Source organism: Ahaetulla prasina, chromosome 4 (genome assembly GCF_028640845.1).
Source record: "Ahaetulla prasina isolate Xishuangbanna chromosome 4, ASM2864084v1, whole genome shotgun sequence".
In the NCBI taxonomy this organism is placed as follows: domain Eukaryota; kingdom Metazoa; phylum Chordata; class Lepidosauria; order Squamata; family Colubridae; genus Ahaetulla; species Ahaetulla prasina.
Window position 1 is genome coordinate 15,249,578 of NC_080542.1, and position 26,676 is coordinate 15,276,253.

The 26,676-nt window shown below is 41.9% G+C and overlaps 1 protein-coding gene across 1 annotated transcript in view; it reads right to left on the bottom strand.

Annotated features, from left to right (window-relative positions):
- The window catches only part of LOC131197986 (vomeronasal type-2 receptor 26-like), a 54,106-nt gene that overhangs the window by 5,257 nt on the left and 22,173 nt on the right, over window positions 1-26,676 (bottom strand). Inside the window, exons 7-8 of the mRNA XM_058182494.1 lie at window positions 6,619-6,910; window positions 5,277-6,122 (exon numbers count right to left, since the gene is read on the bottom strand). Of these exons, the coding sequence (XP_058038477.1) occupies window positions 5,277-6,122; window positions 6,619-6,910 (1,138 nt within the window). The remainder of the gene's footprint in view (window positions 1-5,276; window positions 6,123-6,618; window positions 6,911-26,676) is intronic.

Sequence of the window (26,676 nt, forward strand, 5' to 3'; positions counted from 1 at the left end):
GGGAGTGCTTCTTCCATAGCCTGAAAAGCTTCAGACTGGGAGAGGCATCTACCTTCTGGCAGGAAAAAACATAGCGTCCAGTCTCCATGGCAGAAATTGATTTATGATCAATTGTAACGTGGACGGAGCAGAAACTGGAGTTCTAGCATTTGTTTGTAAGAAGACTCCAAGCCCCTGAGCATATATTTGTTGTGAAAATAGGAGAGAAGAAAGCAAATGGCATTTTGTGGAATGTGTGTATTGGAAACGAAAGTTAAGGAAATGCTTATTAACAGCTAGTGTGGAACTAGAAAATATACAGGAAGACACTGACTAAATGGAAGAAATGAGAATTTTATGATTTATATTTTTTCTTCTTCTTTGGGATTATAGTGATTTAGAAGAAAAGCTTTTTGAATTTTTCTTTTTTAACCTCTTTTTGTCCGTTATTAGGCTATATTTTAAAAAGCGGCTTTTAAGCAAATAGTACCAAAAGTCACTAAAAACTTTGAAATTTCTTCAGTTCAGATTCAAAAATTAAAAGAAGAAATTAAAAAGGAATTAAGAAATTCTTTACAGGAGTTTTTGGAGATTCATTTTTTAGAAATAGATCAAAGATTTGATGAAATAGAGAAAGAGATGTTGGATTTTAAGGAAGTGGTGGAAGAGTAGAAGAGGGAGATGAAATGGTAAAGGATGCAATTGCGCAAATATTAAGCCCTTGTATTCAGATGGAAGATAATCTTGAAGAAATTAATAAAGCTAATTTAGAGTTGCAAAGGAAAATAGAGGAAATTCAAAAGAATCAAAATAATTGGAACTTAGATAATAAGATGGAAGATATACAGGCAAAGGTAGATAGGGCAGATGAAGAAAGAGTAACATTACAATATAGATTAATGGAATATGCTATAAGGGTGAGGGGGTTGAGGCAAAGTAGGAAGGAAAATTTAAAAGAGATTTTTACGCAAGCCTTTGTTCAGATAAAGGGTGTGGAGCCAGAAGACTTTGAGATTAATATTGAAAGACTTTATCATGTTAATTCTTGGTGGGCAAGACAAAATAGATTACCGAGGGATGTGGTTATTTATTTTACAACTAAAAAGATTAGGTATGAAATTTTGCAAGCCTTTTATAAAAATAAATTTCAAATATTGGGACAAGATATAAAAATGATGAAGGAAATTCCTCCTAAAATGTTAAGAAAGAGAAGAGAATTTGCTTTTTTAGTGGATGAGTTTAAGAAACATCCAATATATTTTAGATGGGAAGTTCCAATGGGTTTGTCAGTGAATTTTAGAGGTAGAAAGTATTTTCTTAATTCAGTTATGAAAGCAAGACATTTCTATATTAATGTTTTAAAGAGTGGGAATCTTTTGTTGTTAGATGCTAAGTTAACTGGTTTGGAAATGATGGAAAATAGAATAGGAGAGGGGAGAAATGTTTAAGATGTGAATATGATGATTATGGTTAATTTTTGGAATTGATTTGTTTAGGATATAAATTATAGGATTTTTGTTATTTGCTATTTGTATGGTATAAACCTATGGGATGATATTATTTAATTGTGAAGGATGGAAAGTAAAATTTATGAATTTAGATAAGGTTGTGGATGTAATGATTTTAACTGTTTACTGTTATATTGTGGATGTAACTTAAATGATTATTTGTTTTAATTGACACGTTTATAGACAGTAAAAGTTATGAAGTTAAGTTGGAAATATTGTATTTGAGAGATTTTATTCATAATGATATTTGATTGATGGAGTAGTATTGGAAGATCGGACATTAAATGTTATGACAATTGAAGAAATATATAAGTGATGAGAATTTGAATTCGAGAAGCTGGATTGTAATCTGAGAAATGGATTTATGAAATTTGAAGGAATATACAAGTGGGGGGGGAATTGAATTTGAGAAGATGGACTAATTTTTAAAATGGACTGTAAGAAGAAGTAATATGTGAAGTTGGTACGGTTTCTTTTCTTTTTTCTTTTTTCTTATTCTTTCTTATCTCTTTATTTTTATTGTGAGGGGATTTAGAGTTTTAAATTTTTGAGGGTGAGAGTTTATGTATATTTTGTATAGTTTATTTATTTATTTATTTATTTTGTCACAACAATATATGTAACTATCATACAGAAAGGTTATATAGTATATAAAGGTATAGAAGAAAAGAAAAACAATAGGACAGGAACGGTAGGCACGTTTGTGCACTTATGCACGCCCCTTATGGTCCTCTTAGGAATGGGGTGAGGTCAATAGTAGAAAGTTTTTGGTTAAAGCTTTTAGGATTATGAGAAGAGACCACAGAGTCAGGTAAAGTATTCCAAGCACTGATGATTCTGTTACAGAAGTCATATTTTCTGCAATCTAGATTAAAGCGGTTGACATTAAGTTTAAATCTATTGGTTGCTCTTGTATTATTGCAATTAAAGCTGAAGTAGTCTTTGACAGGAAGGACAATACAATAGATGATTCTATGAGTTAAACTTAGGTCTTGTCTAAGGCGATGGAGTTCCAAGTTTTCCAAGCCCAGGATTTCAAGTCTAGTGGGATAAGGTATTTTGTTGTTTACAGAGGAATGGAGAACTCTTCTTGTAAAATATTTCTGGACACGTTCAATTGTATTGATGTCAGAGATATGGTGAGGGTTCCAAACAGGTGAGCTGTATTCTAGAATTGGTCTAGCAAATGTTTTATATGCTCTGGTTAGTAGTGTAGTGTTTTTGGAAAAGAAGCTACACAAGATTAGGTTTACAACTCTTAGAGCCTTTTTTGCTATGTATTTGCAGTGGGCTTTGGCACTTAGATCATTTGACATGAAAACTCCAAGGTCTTTAACGGGATGGGGGTCATCTGTAAGGTAATGTCCATCAAGCAAGTACTTAGTGTTTGGGTTCTTTTTTCCTATATGTAAGACTGAGCATTTGCTGGTTGAGATTTGGAGTTGCCAAGTTTTAGACCAAGCGGTTAGATGATCAAGGTCTTTTTGAATGATAGATGTATTATCAGTGGTGTTAAATAGTTTGACATCATCAGCAAAGAGAACACAATTACTTGAGATATGGTCACAAAGATCATTAATGTATAGTATGAAGAGTGTTGGTCCAAGGACGCTGCCTTGAGGAATGCCACTCTTGACAGGAACAGGATTTGATAGAGCATTGCCAATTTTGACCACTTGTTGTCTGTTAGACAGAAAAGCAGATATCCATTTGTGAAGGGGTCCTGAAATGCCGTAGGATTTTAGTTTTAGGAGAAGTTTATCGTGTACTACTGAGTCAAAAGCTTTGCAGAAGTCTATGTAGATTGCATCTATTGTTTTGCCTTGATCAAGATTTGTAGTCCATATGTTTTTACAGTGTAAGTTGCATGATAATTTTTTCCTGAAACCAAATTGTTTATTGGAGAGTAGGTTGTTTGCTTCTAAGTGTGAGGTAATGTATTGGTTGATGATTGATTCCATGACTTTGCAGGTGACGCAGCATAGAGAGATTGGTCTGTAATTTTCGACTAAGCTGGGGTCTCCTTTTTTGAAGATGGGGATGACTGTGGCCAGTGACCACAGTTTGGGAAGGGAACTGGTAGTGAAAGCTTTATCAAAGATTATGCTTAGGGGTTCTGCTATATTAGTGGAAAGTTTTTTTAAGAAGTAGGCACATAGTCCATTGGGTCCAATAGATAGCGATGGTTTTATGTTATGAAGAGCTTTTCCAACATTTTCTTCTGTATTTTGGGGTTGTGTGATTGTTGGTCATAATACCCGGTATTTGCTCTGGGAAGTCTGGGGGGAGGAAGGGGGAGGAGGGGGGGAAAGGGGGAGAAATGATACATGGATTGGTTATTAATGTACAGTAATGATTGAAGATATGAAATTAACATTTAAAATGATATTGGGGCTGCCCGACTGCCATTTCAGAAAGAAAAGGAGAGAGGAGTAGAAGGAGGGAAGAAAGTAGATAGAAAGAGTTGAGAAGGAGGAGGGGAATAAGAAGGTTAGATAGGGTGGAAGAAGGGAGAAGTGGAGAAGGAGGAGAGGAAGTAGTAAAGTGAAGCAGATGAAGGATGGGAAAGTAATAGAGGGTAGAGGGAGGTTGTGAAGAAAGGAAGTGGCAGTCGGGCAGGCCTGTATCAGTAATAAATAAAAATAATGATTAATGATGAATAATAGTTTGTACATACATATGATGTTGGAAAATGGAAATAAAAATTTAATTAAAAAAAAGAAAGAAAGAAACTTGAATACCTGCAGGAATTTCCTTCTAAGGCAGGATTAGTCTCTATCACACTCTCTCTTCTTTCCCAGGACTAAATTGGCATTTACTTTCTCTTAACAGTCCTTCTAATGACTTTTGCATCCTTTCTAAAAAGCATTTAGGTATTTAGAATTCCTTTAGTATTCCCATGCATGTTGGAAGTAATATTATAATCTATCTCAGTTGGACCAAAGATGTTGACTCTTAATGGCACCCAGGTTACTGCTGTTGCTCACAACCTCTGGTGTACTAAAATATTGTGAGCATTTGATCTATAAAGAGCCAACAAAAAATTGTTTTGGTCTACCTATTGATCACAGTTCAATGCCTTCCTTCCTTCCTTCCTTCCTTCCTTCCTTCCTTCCTTCCTTCCTTCCTTCCTTCCTTCCTTCCTTCCTTCCATCCATCCATCCATCCATAATCTTCTCCTCACTGTGGAATCAAAATTCAGAACCCAAACAAATAATCAAAGATAATTACAGTATTCATTATTAACTTTGGAGACAGAAAAACTTCCACCCATGGAGGGAACTTCTGCAGAGCTTATATTTCAAAAAGGAGGGCAAAATGTTGTATGCATATCTTTTCATAAGTAATTATATAATAGATCTCAAGTTATTTCAAGCTCTCCTGTTAATTAAAGAAAACAATGGTCTTACTTAGAAGAAGCATTTGAATCATAAGATTCAGAGGTTCCTAGTGGAATGTTTTAATAGAACTATCACAAACCACTGTGGGATACAAGGACACATTCCTTATATCCTATTAAACAGACTCATTCATTTGGAAACTGATTTACCCCACACTCCTTCTAAAATTTCTCTTAAATTAACATTTGACATTGCATCCTTTTCATTGTGCATTGCTGCACCCTGTGTTTAGTGTTATCCAGAATTACTATTTGAAGTTCTGACATATCACTTATGAGTTAGTTCAGCTTCAGAATGCTCTTATTAGCTACACAACCCCAAAATACTAGCTGAACATTTATATTTCTGGCGTTATATAAAGGGGTATTTTCATTCATGTCGTTTTTACCTGCCACGACTGTCGACTGAGTTCCCAAGCAGTTCCTCTTTTTCTGCTCTTAGATAAAAGCATGGCTTGCAGTGCATGGACCACTGCATAGACAGCATTGTAAATGCTATAACTTTGCCCAGTTATACTAGACTCAAGCACAGATTCAGGAAGGGTCTCCAGTGACTCCTCACCAGTGCATTGATTGTCACTGTCCTCATCTAACCCAGCATTTGGGAAAAAACATTCAAATGCACATTCCCAAAACACTCTTGTCAAACTGTCCTCTTCTTCTGAAGAAGGCTTTCTCATCTGAATAAATTTCTTAAACCCTAATATTTCCTTTGAGGAAACTGCCAACGATAGTGCACCATGGATGAAATCCAGGCCCCTGTATCTTTGAAAGGGAACTGATGTGAATTCCATCTGTGCTGGCATGACCCAAACTTTATCTTTTCTCTTCATTGGCATGTCGTCATATTCTGAAATAAATGGCAACATTATAAAAACAGTCATGTCCTCATTTTCACAATATATGATTACAACATTGGCAGTACTTCTCACAATAGCCTGATACAGCAAAACATAGCCATTAACTTGAACTTCAACATCGTTGGCAACAGATTCCTTTGGCATTTCTTCCATGAAATCAAAACAGATGCCTTTCTTAGAAAATATATCAAGTCTATTCTGTATGAACCTCTTCCCCTTTTCAGGGTTTTGCACAATGAGCCCAATCCATTTCCACTGGAAGTGAAGCAACAATTGGATCAGTCCCGCAATCTGGAGATCTTCATTTGGAAATAATTGATGGAAGAAAGCAGCTTGTATGTTGTCATCTATCTCCACAGGTGAACCATATATGAGCTAAGAAGAAAGAAGAAATTAGATGATATACTTCCAAATCACTTATGTCTATTTTAAGGATCATATTTAAATATTAATATTTTCCAGGCAAGGGCAGAGGTGATTAGCATTTGTATATTCCGGTACAATTTCTATGACAATTGTTTCTTTTCGTTTTAATAAACAAAGCCCTAGAAATATATGAACTGCAAGAATGAATAGAAACCTCTGGATTATGCTATGTTTACATATATTTCATTGACATGATTTACCCTGTAGATTAGATATAAGCAACTTTCTAGCATTTTGAATCATTCCTCCCTATCCCACCCTCGATGCAATATATTTTGATGTTTAGCTTGATTGTGATTTTAACTATATGATGCGATGTTGGTTATCCCTTTGTTTTGAATGTTTCTGACACTATTCGATTCATAAAAATAAAATTTGGAATAGAAATTAAAGTCAAGGAAGAAATACTGTATTTAGACTTCTTTTTTTATGGGATGGCTCTTACCTGTGGAATCTTGTATATACTCAGAATATTTGACATGGACTGACAAATGAAAGCATTAGGTCCGGCAAGAACAGCTAGCACATTGTCCTTGAGATCACACTTGTAGTTTGGGATAAAATTTCCCTTTGAAGAGAGAAGATCCAAGGTAGCCAGATAGATCCATCTTGCCAGGCAATAGCTATTGGACATATGGATACCGAGGGTCATATTAGGCAGGATCTTGGAATCCTCATTGATTTCTTTGATTGCAAATTCCAAAGCCAAGATGTGCTGGTAGTTTTGCATATGAAATCTGAAATGAGTTTTAGAACAACTGTAGCCAAATCTGGAATTGGCTGTATTCTAATTGTATCACACAAGTTTAGATTGTAGAGGCCACAAGCAGTGATACAGGCAGATGCACTATTACCAAACAAACCATTTGTTTAAAATATTCAAGAAAGAGGTCAAAGCAATATAACAATCCATATGCATTCAGGCAACCCAATTGCACAATGCAATAAACATCAATAATTAGGTTTTTCCCCACTTAATTTGGAAGTTCGGATTTAATTTTACTTCCTACTTCAATATTCTGCTTTACTTATTCAATACAGTGGAAATTTCTGAGAAATATTTGATCAAATATCTGCATGTAGGACTAACTGCAATCATGCACACCTTAATACCACCTCATGCTGGTATAAAGCAATGCTATTCAGGCATTTATTTCATGTGTACTTCATTGAGTTACAGCCATATGGGGGGAAAAAAGTATTAAAATTACACTGATTCCTGCTAAAATGGTACCGAAGCAGGCATTAGAAGCCATAGAAATAAAAACACATTGGAAAATAACTTGCGTAAGAGATGGAAATTGAAGCAATATTATTGAGAAATAATAGTGCTGGATAGGCAATTTAACATTCACCCTCTATCCTAATTCAGTCATGTCACAGGCTTTAACTATTTTCTGTATTTGCATTACTGAAAAACAGGAATTCCATATGTTAAATCAACAAACAGTTCATCTGATGGACTTCTTCTAAATGTTACTTCATCAGACATCATGTACGTTTGAGATGAAATGCCAAATCTTCTGAATAATATAGCTTGTGCTGAATAAATGGCTGATTTCCTACAGAACATTTAGAAAGGGTTGTATCAGTTTCTACATAGAAGGATAATATTGCTACACATGCAAAGAATAATATCATTATGCAGACCAATTTATCCCTCAGCCGTCTGATCACTCCCTTAGAATTAGGCATTTGAAATAGGACAGCCTGAGATACAATATTCCATGAGTCTGCTTTATAGTAGAGGTTTACTTTTTTTAAAAATCAGAATGACAAGACTTTGTCCTCTAGCTGTACCCATGAAGAAAAAAGAATATTGCATTTTTGTTGCTGTAGAAATACATTACTTTTAATATTTTTTGTAACTCCTTAGAGATTGAAAATAAGAATGCATAATTGACAATGATTGTACAGGTCTTGACATGCTCAGGTTATCAAACCAACTTGTGATACACAGGGTATTGTAAACTGGAATTCAGGACAAAATAATAGTGATGAGGGACAGAAAGAACTGCATGAGAAATGTGAAAAGTTTTGTTATTCAGGAACTGCAGTTGGCATCCAACTGAGAAAACAGCTGAATTCAAATGGAAATTTCAGTCATGATTAATTAAACAACAAATTAAATTGCATTAAATGAGATTTGGATCTCACTGTTAAGAAGTATCTGTCTCTTCAGATATTCTGAAAATAATACAATTAATCAAAATACTGGTATTGTCTGAATTTTGTTTGATATGGCTGTTGGTCACCAATTGTTCTGTTTCCCTTCCCCCAATACTCCCAGCAAAGAGTCAGTCAGAGGCCTCTTTTCTGATTTATTTACATATATATAAATGTCCTGGCTACGTCTACCCACGGGCCTGCCAAGTTTCTGGAGATAACAAGGAAATTACAGATAAGGCCAGAATTACTCACGAATATATTCTTCCCTCTGTTGATACAGATTGCCCGCGCAAATTCATTACTTTGTCCAAGACAAAAAACCAGGAAGTTCCGCCTCCTATTTATAGTCTCTGCAGATGTCACTGCATGACAATTATGACTTGGCTTTGTCCCAACTCTTCCGCTGCTGCGCACGCCGGTCACGTCTTCGTAATCTTGCATCACTCCAAAACTGTTCTTGGGGCGTTGCCAAATCAGAAGGAGGCTCCATGGAATCAGGCTTTGCCGGCCCCTCCTCCTCCCTTTGAGTGGGTGCCAGGGAGGGAAAGGGCTCACGAGAAGCAGGGCTGGCCAGGTCTTCTCCCTCACTTTCTGAATCATCCGAGTCCAGGAGTCCGGGTCCAGGAACTTGGGTCACAACACTATCCCTCACCGCAGGGCCCTTCCCCCAGGGCTGACGATAGGGATGCGGTCGGGCTGGGTTCTGCTCATGGAAGGCCTGCACCAGGTCAGGGGCATGAACGTCGGAGGCATCTACCCAGGAGAAATCAGTCCCGTATCCCTTCCACGCGATCAAATATTGGAAACGACCCTTCAGCCAGCGGGAGTCTCGTACGCTGTGGACTTCGTATTCCTCCGATCTGTCCTCGGCGACAGTGACGGGTGCTATTGGGCATCGAAGGGGACTCGGTGTGGCCTCAGGAACCAGAAGGGACCGGTGAAAAACGGGGTGGATCCGCATGGATCGTGGCAGGGTCAGTCGGATACCGGGTTGATGACTGCCTCGACAGGGAACGGGCTGATGAATCGGTGGTCCAACTTCTTTACCGGGCGGTCGGACGGGAGGTGTTTGGTGGAGAGCCACACCCGGTCTCCAACTGCCAGCGGGGGCGTTGCCTGTCGGGAGCGGTCGGCGGACCGTTTGTAGTCCTCCTTTGCCCGATTCAGCTGCTGACGTACCAACTGTTGGACCGCATGCAATTCTGTCAGGAAGGTCTGCGTTTCGGGAACAGGAGAGTCCGGTGGTGCCAGAGGGAAGAGCCGCGGATGGTACCCCACATTGGCAAAGAACGGGGTCATCTGAGTAGAGGTGTGCTGAGAGTTGTTAAAAGCAAATTCCGCCAGGGACAGGTAGTCGGCCCAGTTGTCCTGTTGCTGGTTGATGAAGCAACGGAGATACTGTTCCAGTATACCGATGACCTTCTCTGTACCCCCGTCGGTCTCCGGATGGTGCGATGACGACAGACACACCTGCACCTCCAACGCGGCCATCAGGCTCTTCCAGAAGCGGGCTGTGAACTGAACTCCGCAGTCCGAAACCACCCTGTCCAGTAGACCATGGAGGCGGAAGATGTGCTGCAGAAAGAGACGGGCCGTTTTTGCGGCTGTGGGCAGTCCGCGGCATGGGATGAAGTGTGCCATCTTGGTGAGCATGTCCACCACCACCAGTACCGTGGTGAACCCAGAGGACGGCGGCAGGTCTGTCAGGAAGTCCATAGAGATCGCCCCCCAGGGTCTGTCGGGTGTCGGCAAGGGCTGGAGGAGCCCGGGAGGTGCCCCCGTGGCGGTCTTGGCTTGCCGGCACGGTACGCAGGATGTCACGTAGGCATGTATATCATGCCGCACTCGGGGCCACCAAAAGGTCCGTGTCACCAGGTGGAGGGTCTTGAAGAACCCAAAATGTCCTGCTGCAGGGTTGTCGTGGCACTGGGTCATGACGAGGGCTCGGAGTGGTCATGTGGGCACATATAATCGCCCCCGAAACTTGAGTAAGTCCTCCTCCAAGGTCCAAGGAGACATGGGGCCCACCTCCACTCTCCTTTGCTGCGACCAGGCGTCCTGGCGCTGCGCCTCTCGCACCTGGGCCCGCAAGTCCACTGGCTCCCGTGCTGCGGCCAAGGCTTCTGCCGGCAGCACTGTCCATGGAGGAAGGGGGTCCTTGGCGCAGAGGTACTCTGGCTTGCGGGACAGGGCATCCGCCCTCCAGTTGTGACCGCTGGGAATGTAGGTCACGCGGAAGTTGAACCGGGCAAAAAACAACGACCACCGGAATCTGCCGCTGGTTCAACTTCCGAGCTGTGGTGAGGTGCTCGAGATTCCGATGGTCCGTTCGGACCTCCACCTGATGTCGGGCCCCCTCCAGATGGTGTCGCCAAGCCTCGAATGCAGACTTGATAGCCAGCAACTCTTTTCCCCAGATAGTGTAGTTGCGCTCGGAAGGATTGAGTTTCCGGGAGTAGTAAGCACAGGGAAAAAGTGTGCCGCCATTCGTCGGAGCCTGTAGCAGCACCGCTCCCAGAGCCACATTGGATGCGTCCGTTTCCACCACAAAAGGCCGGAGCGGGTCGGGATGCCTCAGGACGGGTTCCGTGACGAAGGCTTTTTTGAGGGCTGTGAATGCTTCTTGCTGCGGGGGACCCCACCGGAACGCAACCTTCTTCCTGAGGAGCTGAGTAAGTGGAGCCATCAGTGTGGCGAAGCCCAGGATGAAGGTCCGGTAGTAGTTGGCGAAGCCCAGCAGGCGCTGAACATCCTTCACCCGACGAGGGGCTTCCCAGCTACACAAAGCTTCTACTTTACATGGGTCCATGGCTATGCCCTCGGGCGAGATGATATGCCCGAGGAATTCTATGGAAGTCCGGTAGGAGGCGCATTTCTCCAGCCGCATTGAGTTGTTGCTCCAAGCGTTGCAGAACCAGACCGACGTGTCGAAGGTGGCTTTCCCTGGACCGGGAGTAAATCAGGATGTCGTTCAGGTAGATAACCACGAACCGATCCAACATGTCTCGGAACACGTCGTTCATGAAGTGCTGGAAAACGGCGGGAGCGTTGGTCAACCCAAATGGCATGACAGTGTATTCGTAGTGTCCGTATCGGGTGCCGAATGCCGTCTTCCATTCGTCTCCTTCTCGCATCCGCACCAGGTTGTAGGCCCCCCGGAGATCGAGCTTGGTGAAGATCGTGGCCTCTCGCAACCTCTCCAGTAGCTCCGGGATGAGCGGCAGGGGGTAGTGATTCCGCACCGTAATGGTGTTTAGCCGGCGGTAATCACAGATAGGCACAAGTCCCCTGTCTTCTTCTTCACGAAGAGGACCGGGGCCGAGAGAGGGGACTTTGAAGGCCGGATGAACCCTCGGGCTAGGTTTTTGTCCAGGAAGTCCCTGAGGGCGGCCAACTCGGGCTCCGACATGGAATACAGGCGTCCCACAGGCAGTGGTGCGTTGGGCAGAAGGTCCACGGGGCAATCGTAGGGCCGATGCGGGGGTAGTCGGTCCGCCTCCTTCTCGCTGAACACGTCGGCGAAGTCCGTCAGCTCAGGAGGCAAGGTGATGGCAGCGGTGGGGACGTTCTGGCCGGCACAGGTGTGGCGGATGTGATCGACGCACTGCAGACTCGGGAAAGAGATGGCGTTCCGCGACCAGGCCACCTGAGGATCATGGGTCCGAAGCCAGGCCAACCCAAGGACCAAGGGAAAATGAAGGTCCGCCGTGACATAAAACTGGATCGCCTCCTCATGGTCCCCAATAGCCAGGCGCAAAGGCTGGGTGGCGAATTTAATGGGGCCGGACACCAGTTCTCGTCCATCAATTGTCTCTACCCGCATCGGAGGGTCCACCGGAACCACGGAGACCGCAAACTGGGTCACAAAGGCCTGGTCCATAAAGTTTGTATTGGCTCCTGAGTCACCAGCGCATGCGCCTGGAGCCCGTCCGACTGGTTCCCCAACCATATCCGTGTGTCCAGAATCAGATGCCGAGGGGGCCCAGAGTCTACTTCCGCAACGTCCAGTGGGGGCTTAGTACGTGCCCGACCTAGGGTTTCCCCGAGGTCGGGCCTGCTCCGTTTCCCGATTGGTCACGCTGTGATTCGGGGACCGGCGTCGTGCCCGCCGCTTTCTGGGGCAAGAAGCGGCGGTGGCGGGCTCCCACAGTACAGGCACAATCCCCCTTGGCGCCTCCGGTTCCGCTCCTGGGCTGTCAGGCGAGGTCTGGCCGCTCCCAACTCCATGGGCTCTTCCGCAGCGGTTACAAAACGTGGGGCGACCCCGGGTGCTGGTGGTGCAGGAAGTGGGGGTGCAGATGTTGATGGCGGGTCCCGGGGGGTGCGACGGGATGGTCGCCGTTGCAGACGGGCATCGAGGTGGAGACAAAGGGGCACCAAGTTGTCGAGGTCATGGCGCCTCCACGCGGGCCAGCTCGTCTTGCAATTCCTCTGAGAGTCCCTCCTGGAACGTGTCCACCAGCGCTGCATCATTCCAGTCAGAGTCCTGGCACAAAAGACGAAATTCGGCGATGTACTCCTGCAGGGGGCGTTTCTCTTGACGGAGTTCCTTAAGGCGCCTGGTTGCCGTCAGCATTCGAACGGGGTCCTCATACATGGTGCGCAGGTGCTGCCAAAAACGCTGTTGGTCTGCCAGCAGGGGGCTGTCCTGGAGCAAGAGGGGCGTGGCCCATCGAGCAGCCGAGCCGGAAAGAAGGTTAATCACGAAGGCCACCTTAGCCCGGTCGTCTGGGAAATCCTCTGGCCTCACAGCCATGTAGAGCTGGCACTGTCCCAAGAAGGTCGGGAACATCTCAGGCTGCCCAGAAAACTTATCCGGCACGGTTATCGGGCACTTGCGACGAGGAGGAGGAGTGGGAGGATGGGGGGGGGCTGCAGGCACATTCCTGGCAGCAAGTTGGCCTGCCAAGTGAGCCACTTGCTGCTGGAGCTGTTGATTAGCCGCTTGTAGCTGCTCTAACTGCTGCTGTACCTGCTGCTGGTCCATCTTTGGTGGAAGATGTTTTAGTCAGGTCTTGGACAAAATGTTCTGTTTCCCTTCCCCCAATACTCCCAGCAAAGAGTCAGTCAGAGGCCTCTTTTCTGATTTATTTACATATATATAAATGTCCTGGCTACGTCTACCCAAAGGCCTGCCAAGTTTCTGGAGATAACAAGGAAATTACAGATAAGGCCAGAATTACTCACGAATATATTCTTCCCTCTGTTGATATAGATTGCCCGCAAATTCATTACTTTGTCCAAGACAAAAAACCAGGAAGTCCCGCCTCCTATTTATAGTCTCTGCAGATGTCACTGCATGACAATTATGACTTGGCTTTGTCCCAACTCTTCCGCTGCTGCGCACGCCGGTCACGTCTTCGTAATCTTGCATCACTCCAAAACTGTTCTTGGGGCGTTGCCAAATCAGAAGGAGGCTCCATGGAATCAGGCTTTGCCGGCCCCTCCTCCTCCCTTTGAGTGGGTGCCAGGGAGGGAAAGGGCTCACGAGAAGCAGGGCTGGCCAGGTCTTCTCCCTCACTTTCTGAATCATCCGAGTCCAGGAGTCCGGGTCCAGGAACTTGGGTCACAACACCAATGTGCTTATTTGTGTCACACAATATTAGCATTAGCACTGCATACATAATTCTTCAATGGAGGTTTTCCCCTTTGGGGAAATCAGTAACAGAAGTAGAATAACTTCTACTTCTTGGCACATTTGGGGCATTTCCTCCTCTTCTATTTGAGTTCTTGATTGAAGCCCAATTTCAGAGAGACAGCGAGACAAAGAGAGAGAGAGAGAGACCCATACACTTTATGTGATATACATACACATAAATATAAATGTACTTTATATAAAGGTAAAGGTAAAGGTTCCCCTCACACGTATGTGCTAGTTGTTGCCGACTCTAGGGGGCAGTGCTCATCTCCATTTCAAAGCCAAAGAGCCAGTGCTGTCCGAAGACCTCTCCATGGTCATGTGGCCGGCATGACTCAACACCAAAGGCGCACGGAACGCTGTTACCTTCCCACCAAAGGCAGTCCCTATTTTTTCTACTTGCATTTTTACATGCTTTCGAAACTGCTAGGTTGGCAAAAGCTGGGACAAGTAACGGGAGCTCACCCCATTACATGGCAGCACTAGGGATTCAAACCGCCGAGCTGCTGACCTTTCGATCAACAAGCTCAATGTCCCAGCCCCTGAGCCACCGCGTCCCTCGTACTATATATATATAGATTAAGGTTAACAAAATTTGGAAAAGATCTATGTTCTTTATATACATAGATCTTTTCCAAACTTTGCTGTTTCAGTAAAAGAGAATATCTGTAGCTAAGGGTTGAACTGCCTGGACTTTAGTACTCTCTGAGCTTGGTTGTTTTCTTGCAGATTTTTCATTTGATTATCTATACTACAAAGTATAGATAATCTATACTACAAAAGAATGGGGTTTGCTTTCATTGTATATAGTGGCTTGCCCTGTCAGTGAGACCTTCATTGTTCCTGGATTAGGCTGCTGTTTATTGTTAGCTTGTTTGACTGCATTACTAGTTTGTTGCTTGGACTTGATTACTTGGTTATTGGTCTAGCATTAATATTTCTGTTGATTGCTGGTATTTTGAACTTTTTGTTTTCTTCCAGGCTTTTTAACATAAGATAACATAATAACAGAGTTGGAAGGGACTTTGGAGGTCTTCTAGTCCAATCCCCTGCCCAGGCAGGAAACCCTACACCATCTCAGTCAGATGGTTATCCAACATTTTCTTAAAAATTTCCAGTGTTGGAGCATTCACAACTTCTGCAGGCAAGTTGTTCCACTTATTGATTGCTCTAACTGTCAGGAAATTTCTCCTTAGTTCTAAGTTGCTTTTTGATTGTTTCTTTTGAATGGTATATAGTTGTTACCTCTATATGCATTTTTGGAGTTACTTGGTCTCTGATACTCACTTGAAACTATGGTTTCCCAGTTGAAACTATGGTTAAGTCATTCCATGTGTTCTGACATGGAAACTGTCAGAGTTTGTTGCAAAAATCAAATCCAGAAAGCACACAGAGGGAGACTGATGCAGTAGGATTCATTAATTTCTTTATATACATATACTTTATATACATATACTTCATATAACATATGAAGTAAATTTACAATACCAACAGCAGATTTCTTCCAACCTGGTAGAGAGGAGAGATTGTAAGTAAGTTCTTAGTTTTAGTTCAGCAGACAGACAAGACCAGACTTGTTTGCTAGACTCTGAGCTGAGTTAAGCCACGCCTAGACTCCTTCCTTAAGTTTCTGTTTCCAAAACAGCCCTCATTGGCTGAACCAGTTGCCATGCCTATTCATTGGCTGACCTTGTTACCATGTCTTCCCAGTCATGAATATTATGACATAAATTAGTGTGGAAATTAAGGCACTTTGATCATGTCTTTTGATGATGATTGATAGTTGGTGTTCATGCATGTGGGCTAGTAGTCTTCTGAGTTTTGTCTTACACAGGGCCTGTTATAGTCCTTATACTATATGTTGTATACACTATATGTGTATTTCTACTCTGGGGCTGCTGGGTCTTTTGCTTTACTTTAGATGCTTTGGAGGGCTTTAATTGGCTTATATGCTACAGTAAATCCATGTGGTTTGCACTTTGCTGTGTATTATTTACTCTTGCAAGCAATTGTATGCTGTGTTAGTTATTTTTTAAATTTATATTGACAAGCATATAATATTATGGAAATGTCAAAACTGCTGAAAGATTTCAATCCCTAATCCTAGAAATACTTACACATATATCCCCTTTTTATTTTCTCCATTCTGTTTTAGACATTTACCTATTGCCAAAAGATTTACTATTATTTATACAAGTTAAATCTATTTTCTCTTTTCTTATGTCTGTTGGTTATTAAAATTTTAATGGTAGTACAAAATGGCAGAAATGAGGTTCAAATTTTATTTCTCACATTTCTTCTTTCCCTTCATTTTTTTTTTCATTAGCTTTTACCTTCTGGTTCTCCTATGGGTCTCTCTTTTCTATGAGAAACTTAAATAATTCTATAAATAAAATAAATGCAGCTATGTTACATTTCTCTATTTCTCACAAAACAGCCCCCAATGGGATGTGTAAAGAAACCATTCTATAAGGACTTCATTCCATATTTTATTCCTGCACATTTGTTTTCAATCAATTCTACAAGATGGACAGCAATCTCTTAAGGAGACAATTTCTATCACAATTTGGAGACTTTATAGCATACTGGATCTGATGAGCCAGTTTTGTTTCTTTAACATCTGTTCCTTTCTGTTCAGATTAGGTCTCAGAACAATAATGTAGCATTTTGGAGTAAAAATGCAGCACAGTAATCCAGCTGCAGAAGTCAAATTGGAAAAGATCTCCACAGCCACCATGTACTTCCCCTTGGTGCTGAGATAGGTGGGAACAAATAACATCCAGACACTGCAAAAGACCAGCATGCTGAAGGTGATAAATTTGACTTCATTGAAACTGTCAGATAGCTTCCTAGCAAAGAAAGCCACTGTAAAACTGATAACAGTCAAAAAAAATCCATAAAACCAAGGACAGTTTTTTATTTATTTTATTTATTTATTTTGTCACAACATCATACAAAAAGATTATATAGTATATACACATATAAACATATATAGGAAGAAGAAAAGAAAAACAATAGGACAGGAACGGTAGGCACGTTTGTGCGCTTATGCACGCCCCTTATGGTCCTCTTAGGAATGGGGTGAGGTCAATAGTAGAAAGTTTTTGGTTAAAGCTTTTAGGATTATGGGAAGAGACCACAGAGTCAGGTAAAGTATTCCAAGCACTGATGATTCTGTTGCAGAAGTCATATTTTCTGCAATCTAGATTAAAGTGGTTTACATTAAGTTTAAATCTATTGGTTGCCCTTGTATTATTGCAATTAAAGCTGAAGTAGTCTTTGACAGGAAGGACATTACAATAGATGATTCTGTGAGTTAAACTTAGGTCTTGTCGAAGGCGACGGAGTTCCAAGTTTTCTAAGCCTAGGATTTCAAGTCTGGTGGGATAAGGTATTTTGTTGTTTTCAGAGGAATGGAGAACTCTTCTTGTAAAATATTTCTGGACACGTTCAATTGTATTGATGTCAGAGATGTGGTGAGGGTTCCAAACAGGTGAGCTGTATTCTAGAATTGGTCTAGCAAATGTTTTATATGCTCTGGTTAGTAGTGTGGTGTTTTTGGAAAAGAAGCTACGCAAAATTAGGTTTACAACTCTTAGAGCTTTTTTTGCTATGTAGTTGCAGTGGGCTTTGGCACTTAGATCATTTGACATGAAGACTCCAAGGTCTTTAACGGGATGGGGGTCGTCTGTAAGGTAATGTCCATCTAGTATGTACTTAGTTTTAGGGTTCTTTTTTCCTATATGTAAGACTGAGCATTTGCTGGTTGAAATTTGGAGCTGCCAATTTTTAGACCAAGCAGTTAGATGGTCAAGGTCGTTTTGAATTATAGAAGTGTTATCTGTGGTGTTAAATAGTTTGACATTGTCAGCAAAGAGAACACAATTACTTGAGATATGGTCACAAAGATCATTAATGTATAGAATAAAGAGTGTTGGTCCAAGGACGCTGCCTTGAGGAACGCCACTCTTGACAGGAACAGGATTTGATAAAGCATTGCCGATTTTGACCACTTGTTGTCTGTTAGACAGAAAAGCAGATATCCATTTGTGGAGGGGTCCTGAGATGCCATACGATGTTAGTTTAAGGAGAAGTTTATCGTGTACTACTGAGTCAAAAGCTTTGCAGAAGTCTATGTAGATTGCATCTATTGATTTGGCTTGATCTAGATTTGAAGTCCATATGTTTTTGCAGTGGAGAAGTTGTAAGTTACATGATAACTGTTTCCTGAAACCAAATTGTTTGTTGGAGAGTAGGTTGTTAGTTTCTAAGTGTGAGGTAATGGATTGGTTGATGATAGATTCCATGACTTTGCAGGTGACGCAGCAATACAGTATAAAACATGATGGTTGAACCTTCATGTTGTGGCTCCAGCCTCCAAACCTGGCCCCATGCCTGAAAGTGACTCTGAGAGTGAGGGGGAAGGGCCGGTAAGGCTTACCTCAGAAGCACCGATTCCTTTGGCCCGGCTCCAGGAGCCAGAACCAAGCCAGTCGGAGGACGTAATGAGGCCAACATCCCCTGATTCCTCCCTTCCTCAGGCTATGCCTACAGATGCAGCTGATAACCATACCAATCAAGCCTGGACTGATCCGCGCTTCAGAAGATTAGAGAGGTGTCATCATCAAAGGGAAGAGTGGGATATATATATCCACAGGATATATAAAGAGTTTTGGGACTGCTTTCAGTTCTACGGGAAGCAAATTAGCTGAACCGTGTCGAAGTGAGCTGAAGTCTTAATCTGTTTGAACTTTTTGGCAGGTAGCTGCGTTTTCCCAGCCAGGACTGATAAGAGCCATCTATCCACTGGCTGAAGGCCAGCTCATTTCTCCAGAGTGAGGACGGAGACAGAACACTTCATTACATTCTAGGACAATTTCTTTGGCCATAGCGTGCATGTCTGAATCTGGGAATGGGGGAGAAATTCCCAGGCATATACTACTGATGGTGGTACTAGGGAGCAAGAAAGAATGATAACATTGGCCAGCCTGTTCCCCACCCATTTCCTCATTTTGGAGCCTGGCTTGGTGGCCAAGCATGCGCAGACCTTCTGTGCATACACAAAACATTCAGCTCATGCCCAGAAGGTAAAACACACATTACTTCCTGTTTAAAACGAGGAAGTAATGACACCTGGGAGGGTGGGCAGAGCGTTGCTCTGCCATCCCTACCGGATCGCTGAACTACCAGCCACAATCGCTACCAGATTGTGTGATCCGGTTCTATCTTGGAGCATTTCACCCTTGCTACCAACCTGCCTTCCATTGAAGAACTGTACACTGCACGAGTCAAAATGAGGCCTGTGAAATATTTAAACATCATTAACATGGGAAATATTGCTAGATATAAAGATATTTTGAATGAAAAGGGGAAACCTAAAACTAAACAAGAGCCGAATGATCAAGGGATCAACATGGCGTGGTTTTCACAAGTGCAGATACATTCTAGATATGAGAAAGATGCTTAATTATATGGTTTCCATAAAGAATTAACAGAATTAGAGAAGATGTTAACAGGGACAGAAGACTGATAAAAATGCTGTATAATTACTTATTTGTCATTAAAGATTAACAATTGAAGGAGGCAATGATAGCATGACCAAAAAACATTGATTACAGAATAGAATTAGATAAATGGCAGAAGTTGTGGGACAGGAAATATTTTATTTATTTTTATTTATTTGAATTTATATCCCACCCTTCTTCGAAGACTCAGGGCGGTTTACACTATGTCAAGCAATAGTCTTCATCCATTTGTATATTATATACAAAGTCAACTTTATTGCCCCCAACAATCTGGGTCCTCATTTTACCTACCTTATAAAGGATGGAAGGTTGAGTCAACCTTGGGCCTGGTGGGACTTGAACCTGCAGTATAATATAATAATATAAATATAAATATAAAGTAACAATGTCAAGTGCATATAATGAAAATCTGTATAAGTTGTTTTATAGATGGCATCTTGCACTGGCGAGGTTAGCAAAGATTTTTAAAGACAAGTCAGCTAAATATTGGAAATGCTACCAGATACCTGGGTCATATTGTCATTTGTGCTGGACATGTGTAGAAGAAAAAAATATTGGATAAAAATACAAATGTGGTTGGAAAAGATGATAAAGCACCACATTGACTTAAAACCAGAAACGTTTTTGTTGGGGATTTTACCTGAAACTTATAGTAAAGGGAATGCATATTTAATTATACACGTATTAACCGCAGATAGAATTGTATTTGCACAAAACTGGAAAAGCGGAGAGGTCCCTACTGATGAGAATGCGATTAGGAAAATATTAGAATGTGCAGAAATGAATAGATTAACGCTTGCTATAAAGGAGAAAGGGCAAACTGACTATTAGATGACATGGGAGTTATTGTATGAATGGTTGAAAACAAAAATAGAAGTTAGAAATAAATGGAGATCAGTGAAATATAGAAAACATGTTAAGATAGAGAAGCAAACAATATGTTGATTCCTACTAATATGACTATTAAGATTATTATATTTAATATTATATTCTAATTAGCAGACATGTTAAGAGGGAGAAATGAATAGATGTATTATACTCATTATTGTTATTGTAAGATTAAGGAATTAATATCAATGTAATGAATGCTGTTGTAAATTTTTATTGTTATTGTACAAAGATATTTGTATCCAGACGACACACTATTTAATGGAAGATGGAATGTTTACGTTTAATATTTTTTTAAAAAAAGTAAAAAGTTTTGTTCTCCAATATCTGCAGTTCACTTCCAACTGAGAAAACAGGTGAATTCAAATGGAAATTTCAGTCGTTTAATTAAACAACAACTCCTTCTCCTCCTCCTCTTCCTCCATCACCATTTCCTTTGTTTTAGTCAACTATTAAAATAGGTTGTGTGAATCTGAAAACAGTAACTCTTAGAATGACCATAGAGTCCTAATGGATGATCACTTAAATATGAGCTAGCAGTGTGTGGCAGCAGCCAAATAAACTGTTTGATGTTTAAAAAGCTAAATGTTTGTTGTATAAAGAGGCATAAAATTGGTTGCAGGATCTGGGTTTGGCTAGAAAATATTAGAATGTGCAGAAATGAATAGATTAACGCTTGCTATAAAGAAGAAAGGGCAAACTGACTATTAGATGACATAGAGAGAGAGAGAGAGAAGGATTAGGGGGGACAGGGTAGCAGTATTCCAGTATTTGAGAGGTTGCCACAAAGGGGGGAGGGAGATGTCAATTTATTTTCCAAAGCATCAGAAGCAATGGTGGGATTCAGCCAGTTCGCACCACTTCGGTAGAACCGGTTGTTAATTTTCTGAGCAGTTTGGCAAACTGGTTGTTGGAAGAAATCATTAGGGCAGAGAACCGGTTGTTAAATTATTTGAATCCCACCACTGATCAGAAGGCAGGACAAGAAATAATGGATGGAAACTAATCAAGGGGGAGAAGCAACCTGGAATTAAGGAGAAACTTCCTAGCAGTGAACCAGTGGAATAGTTTGCCAATAGCAGTTGTGGGTGTTTTATCACTGGAGTGTTTTAAGAAGAGATTGGATAGTCTCTTGTCTGGAATGGTGTATGATCTCCTGTTTGAGCACAAAGCTGGACTAGAAGACTTCCAAGGTCTCTTTCAGCTCTATTCTGATTTATTGAGATAAAAATATGCACACTTTTCCTGAGCTTTGGTATTTACTACTTATTATGGTTTAATGAGTTGTATCTATTAAATGAAAATTATATTGTCAAGCAGGTTATTATTATGTAGATGTCAGATTGCTACAATATTTTAAATTAATTTATCTTCTGTTCCTGTGAGTATCCCCTCCAACTCTCTTTTCTAAGTAAAAACCATATTGTTTAGCATCTTTTTCTTATCTTGTTTGAAATATCAAAATGAAATTCAACAGTGAAAAAAGTAAGGGTCTACATTTAGGCAAAAAAACAAAAAAACAAAATGCACAGGTACCGGATATGTGGTACCTTGCTCAATAGTAGTAACTGTGAGAGGGATCTTGGAGTCCCAGTGGACAACCATTTAGATATGAGCCAGCAGTGTGCAGCAGCTGCCAAAAAAGCCAACACAATTCTGGGCTGCATAAACAGAGAGAGAGAATCAAGATCACGTGAAGTGTTAATACCACTTTATAATGCCTTGGTAAGGCCACACTTGGAATATTGCGTTCAGTTTTGGTCGCCACGATGTAAAAAAGATGTTGAGACTCTAGAAAGAGTGCAGAGAAAAGCAACAAAGATGATTAGGGGACTGGAGGCTAGAACATATGAAGAATGGTTGCAGGAACTCGGTATGTCTAGTTTAATGGAAAGAAGGACTAGGAGAGACATGATAGCTGTGTTCCAATATCTCAGGGGTTGCCACAAAGAAGAGGGAGTCAAACTATTCTCCAAAGCACCTGAGGGTAGAACAAGAAGCAATGGGTGGAAACTAATCAAGGAGAGAAGCAACTTAGAACTAAGGAGAAATTTCCTGACAGTTAGAACAATCAATAAGTGGAACAACTTGCCTGCAGAAGTTGTGAAAGCTCCAACACTGGAAAGTTTTAAGAAAATGTTGGATAGCCATTTGTCTGAAATGGTGTAGGGTTTCCTGCCTGGGCAGAGGGTTGGACTAGAAGACCTCTAAGGTCCCTTCCAACTCTGTTGTTATGTTATGTTATGTTATGTTATGTTATGTTATGTTATGTTATGTTATGTTATGTTATGTTATGTTATGTTATGTTATGTTATGTTATGTTATGTTATGTTATGTTTGTATTTGCATATTGGTTTTCTGAGGGGCTGAGGGAGATGAAACGCCGGAGAAGACGCCTAGAGAGTTCCTGGAGATCCAGTCATTCGGAGGCTGATCGGACACTGGTTAGGTCATATACCAGGACCTACCTAGCGGCATTGAGGGAAGCGAGACGTGGCTATGTCTCCTCCCTCATTGCGTCGGCAGATAACCGTCTGGCCGCCCTGTTTCGGGTGACTCGCTCTCTCCTTCAACAGGGGGAGTGGGATGACCTGTTGCAGGGACATGCCGAGGAGTTTAGTGGTTATCTATACGATAAAATCGTTCAGCTTCGGGATGGTCTGGATCAAAATTGGGTGGATCCAGGTGAGAGGTGGGTGAGCTGTCTTGTTGAGACTGTTTGGGATGAGTTTGACCCTGTGGCTCCCGAGGACATGGACAGGTTATTGGGGAGGTTGAATGCCACCACATGTTTACTGGACCCGTGCCCCTCCTGGTTGGTACTGGTTACACAGGAGGTGACACGAGGCTGGCTCCAGGGGATTACTAATGCTTCTTTGTTGTAGGGGGTCTTCCCTGCCGCCTTGAAAGAGGCGGTGGTGAGACCTCTCCTCAAGAAGCCTTCCCTGGACCCAGCTTTTTAGGTAATTATCGTCTGGCCTCCAACCTTCGCTTTGTGGCGAAGGTTGTAGAGAGTGTGGTGGCATGTCAATCACCCCAGTACCTGGATGAAACTGTCTATCTAGACCCATTCCAGTTCGGCTTCTGGCCCGGATACAGCACAGAGACGGCTTTGGTTGCATTGGTTGATGATCTCTGGAGAGCCAGGGATAGGGGTTATTCCTCTGCCTTGGTCCTATTAGACCTCTCAGTGGCTTTTGATACCATCGACCATGGTATCCATGCACCGGTTGGAGGGATTGGGAGTGGGAGGCACCGTTTATCGGTGGTTCTCCTCCTATCTCTCTGACCAGTCGCAGACGGTATTGACGGGAGGGCAGAGGTCGACCTCGAGACACCTCACTTGTGGAGTGCCTCAGGGGTCGATTCTCTCGCCCCTCCTGTTCAACATCTATATGAAGCCGCTGGGTGAGATCATCAGTGGCTTCGGTGTGAGGTATCAACTGTACGCTGATGATACTCAGCTGTACCTTTCCACACCGGGCCACCTCAACGAAGCTGTCAAAGTGCTGTCCCGGTGTCTGGAGGCCGTACAGGTCTGGATGGGGAGAAACAGGCTCAAGCTCAATCCCTCCAAGACAGAGTGGCTGTGGATGCCGGCACCCTGGTACAGTCAGCTGCAGCCATGGCTGACTATTGGGGGTGAGTCACTGGCCCCAATGGAAAGGGTGCGTAACTTGGGTGTTCTCCTGGATGGACGGCTATCTTTTGAAGACCATTTGATGGCCGTCTCCAGGAGAGTTTTTTATCAGGTTCGCCTGGTTCGCCAGTTGCGCCCCTTCCTAGACTGGGATGCCCTATGCACAGTCACTCATGCTCTCGTGACATCTCGCCTGGATTACTGCAATGCTCTCTACACGGGGCTTCCCTTGAGGAGCACCCGGAGGCTCCAGTTAGTCCAGAATGCGGCTGCGCAGGTGATAGAGGGAGGCCCTTGTGGCTCCCATGTGACACCACTCCTGCGCAGACTGCACTGGCTACCTGTGGCTTTCCAGGTGCGCTTCAAGGTTTTGGTAACCATGTTCAAAGCACTCCATGGCTTAGGGCTGGGCTACTTACGGGACGTCTGCTGCCACTGACTGCCTCCCACCCACCAACCCGTGCGCTCTCACAGGGAGGGACTCCTTGGGGTGCCATCCGCCAGGCAGTGCTGACTGGCGACACTCAGGGGAAGGGCCTTCTCTGTGGGAGCCCCCACCCTCTGGAATGAACTTCCTCTGGGACTCCATCAACTTCCCGACCTTCGAACCTTTCGCCGCGAGCTTAAGACACATATGTTTATTTGCGCAGGACTGGGCTAGGATTTTAATTTAATGTAGTTTTAATGGGGTTTTATTATTTTAATTATAAATCTTAATTCAGCCTTATTTAATAAGTTTTTTAATTAGTGTTTTATTTTGTATTTATATTTGTGTATTTGTGTTTTTAATAGGCTGTAAACCGCCCTGAGTCCCTTGGGAGATAGGGCGGTATAAAAATGTGATTAAATAAATAAATAAAATACCAATCTAATTCAATCCGCTGTTCTTCCAAATTTTGTTTCCGCTTCAATTCCCCCCATCTGTTAATAATTCTTTATATCTAATAATATTTCTAAAATTAAAAGTATTTGGATGTATTAAAGCTTCTATTGTTGATAACCATGTTGGAATGTTCATATAATATTTATCTCTAACCTTCTCCCAAACCAATAGCAATGCATTTCTTATATAATCTCTATGAAAGTACCTATGCATCTTCTCCCATACCATAAAAAAGCATGTCATCCCAGTTGGAAGTCATGTCCTTCCAAAGTTAATAGTCTTGTACAGGGGTGAAATGTAAAATTTGTTACTACCGGTTCTGTGGGCATGGCTTGGTGGGGGGGTAATGTGACTGGGTGGGTGTGGCCAAACTTTTTTTTAATTTTAAAAGCATTTTTTCTACAACCTCTTTGGCTGAAGAGGTTGTAAAAAATGCTTTTAAAAGCCTCTGATGATCAGGCAACTCAGCTGGAATCACCAGAGAAGCCTTTTAAAAGCATTTTTTTACAACCTCTTTGGCCAAAGAGGCTGTAGAAAAAATGCTTTTAAAGGGTTCTGATGATCCCAGCTGAGTTGTCTGATCGCCAGAACCTTTTAAAAACATTTTTTACAACCTCAGGTTGAATACTCAATTCTTCTATCATTGTATGAAAGGACTTTGGCACTATTTTCCTTGCTTTTTTTGTTTGTCTTTATTGTTTTATAATCCAATTCCGCATCCATTACAGCGTTAAAATCTCCCATTATACAAATGTTTTCATAGTCCAGTTCTAGGGTTTTTCTATGTGGTCTCTTATAAAAAATCTTGTTTTCATTCGGTGCGTATAACGCTATCAGGAGTATTTGCTTGAAGTGTATTTTTATTTCCACCATCAGGACTCTACCTTCTCCGTCTTCAAAAAGGAATTTGGGTTCTAATTTTTCTTTGATCTACAAGGATATTCCCCTTTTACTTGATATATTAACGAAATAAATAGAATTATTTATTTTGAATGTTCTAATAATTTTATGTGTTGTTTTCTAATATGGACCTCTTGTAAACATACAATGTCTATCTTCAGAGTATTTAATTTGTTTCATGTTCTATTCCTTTTTATTGCCACATTCAGTCCATTTACGTTTATCAATATTGCTTTTATTTCTTCTTCCATATTTTACTTGTTAGTAGTTTTTAATTTCATCGCCCTAGTTTCTCTTTGTTTCATTGGCTCCTTGAACCTAGTCCCTTCTCTCAGTGCTCTTTCTTTCTGTTCTTTTATTTTTCCTTCTTTATCTTTCTCTTCTTTTTGTTGTATATCTCCTGACGCTCCCCACTCATCTTCCAGTGGTCCCACAAGTTGGTCATAGAAAAATCTCACTTTTTCAATAGTGTCTAATCTAAGTCTTTGTTCTTGCCATGTCACCAAGATTTCTTCAGGAATTAGCCATCTGAAATTCACTCCTTTTGATATTAAGAGCCTTGTTAAGAATTGATATTCTCTCCTCAAATCTCTAACTCTTTTAGGTATTTGCCTCAATGTCACAATTTCTTTATCTTTGTATTTCAGTGCTGTATTTCTTGCTGCTTGTAATATCTCCATTTTCAATGCTTTCTTTGTGAATCTTACATGTACTTCTCCTGGCAGTTTGTTTCTCATTGCATATCTTGTTCGTAGTCTAAAAGCTTCATCAATCTCATTTAGAATCTTTTCCTTAGGTTGTTCGAGGGCTTCCATCAGTATCTCAGCTATCACATCAGGTAAATTTTCTCCTTTCTCCTC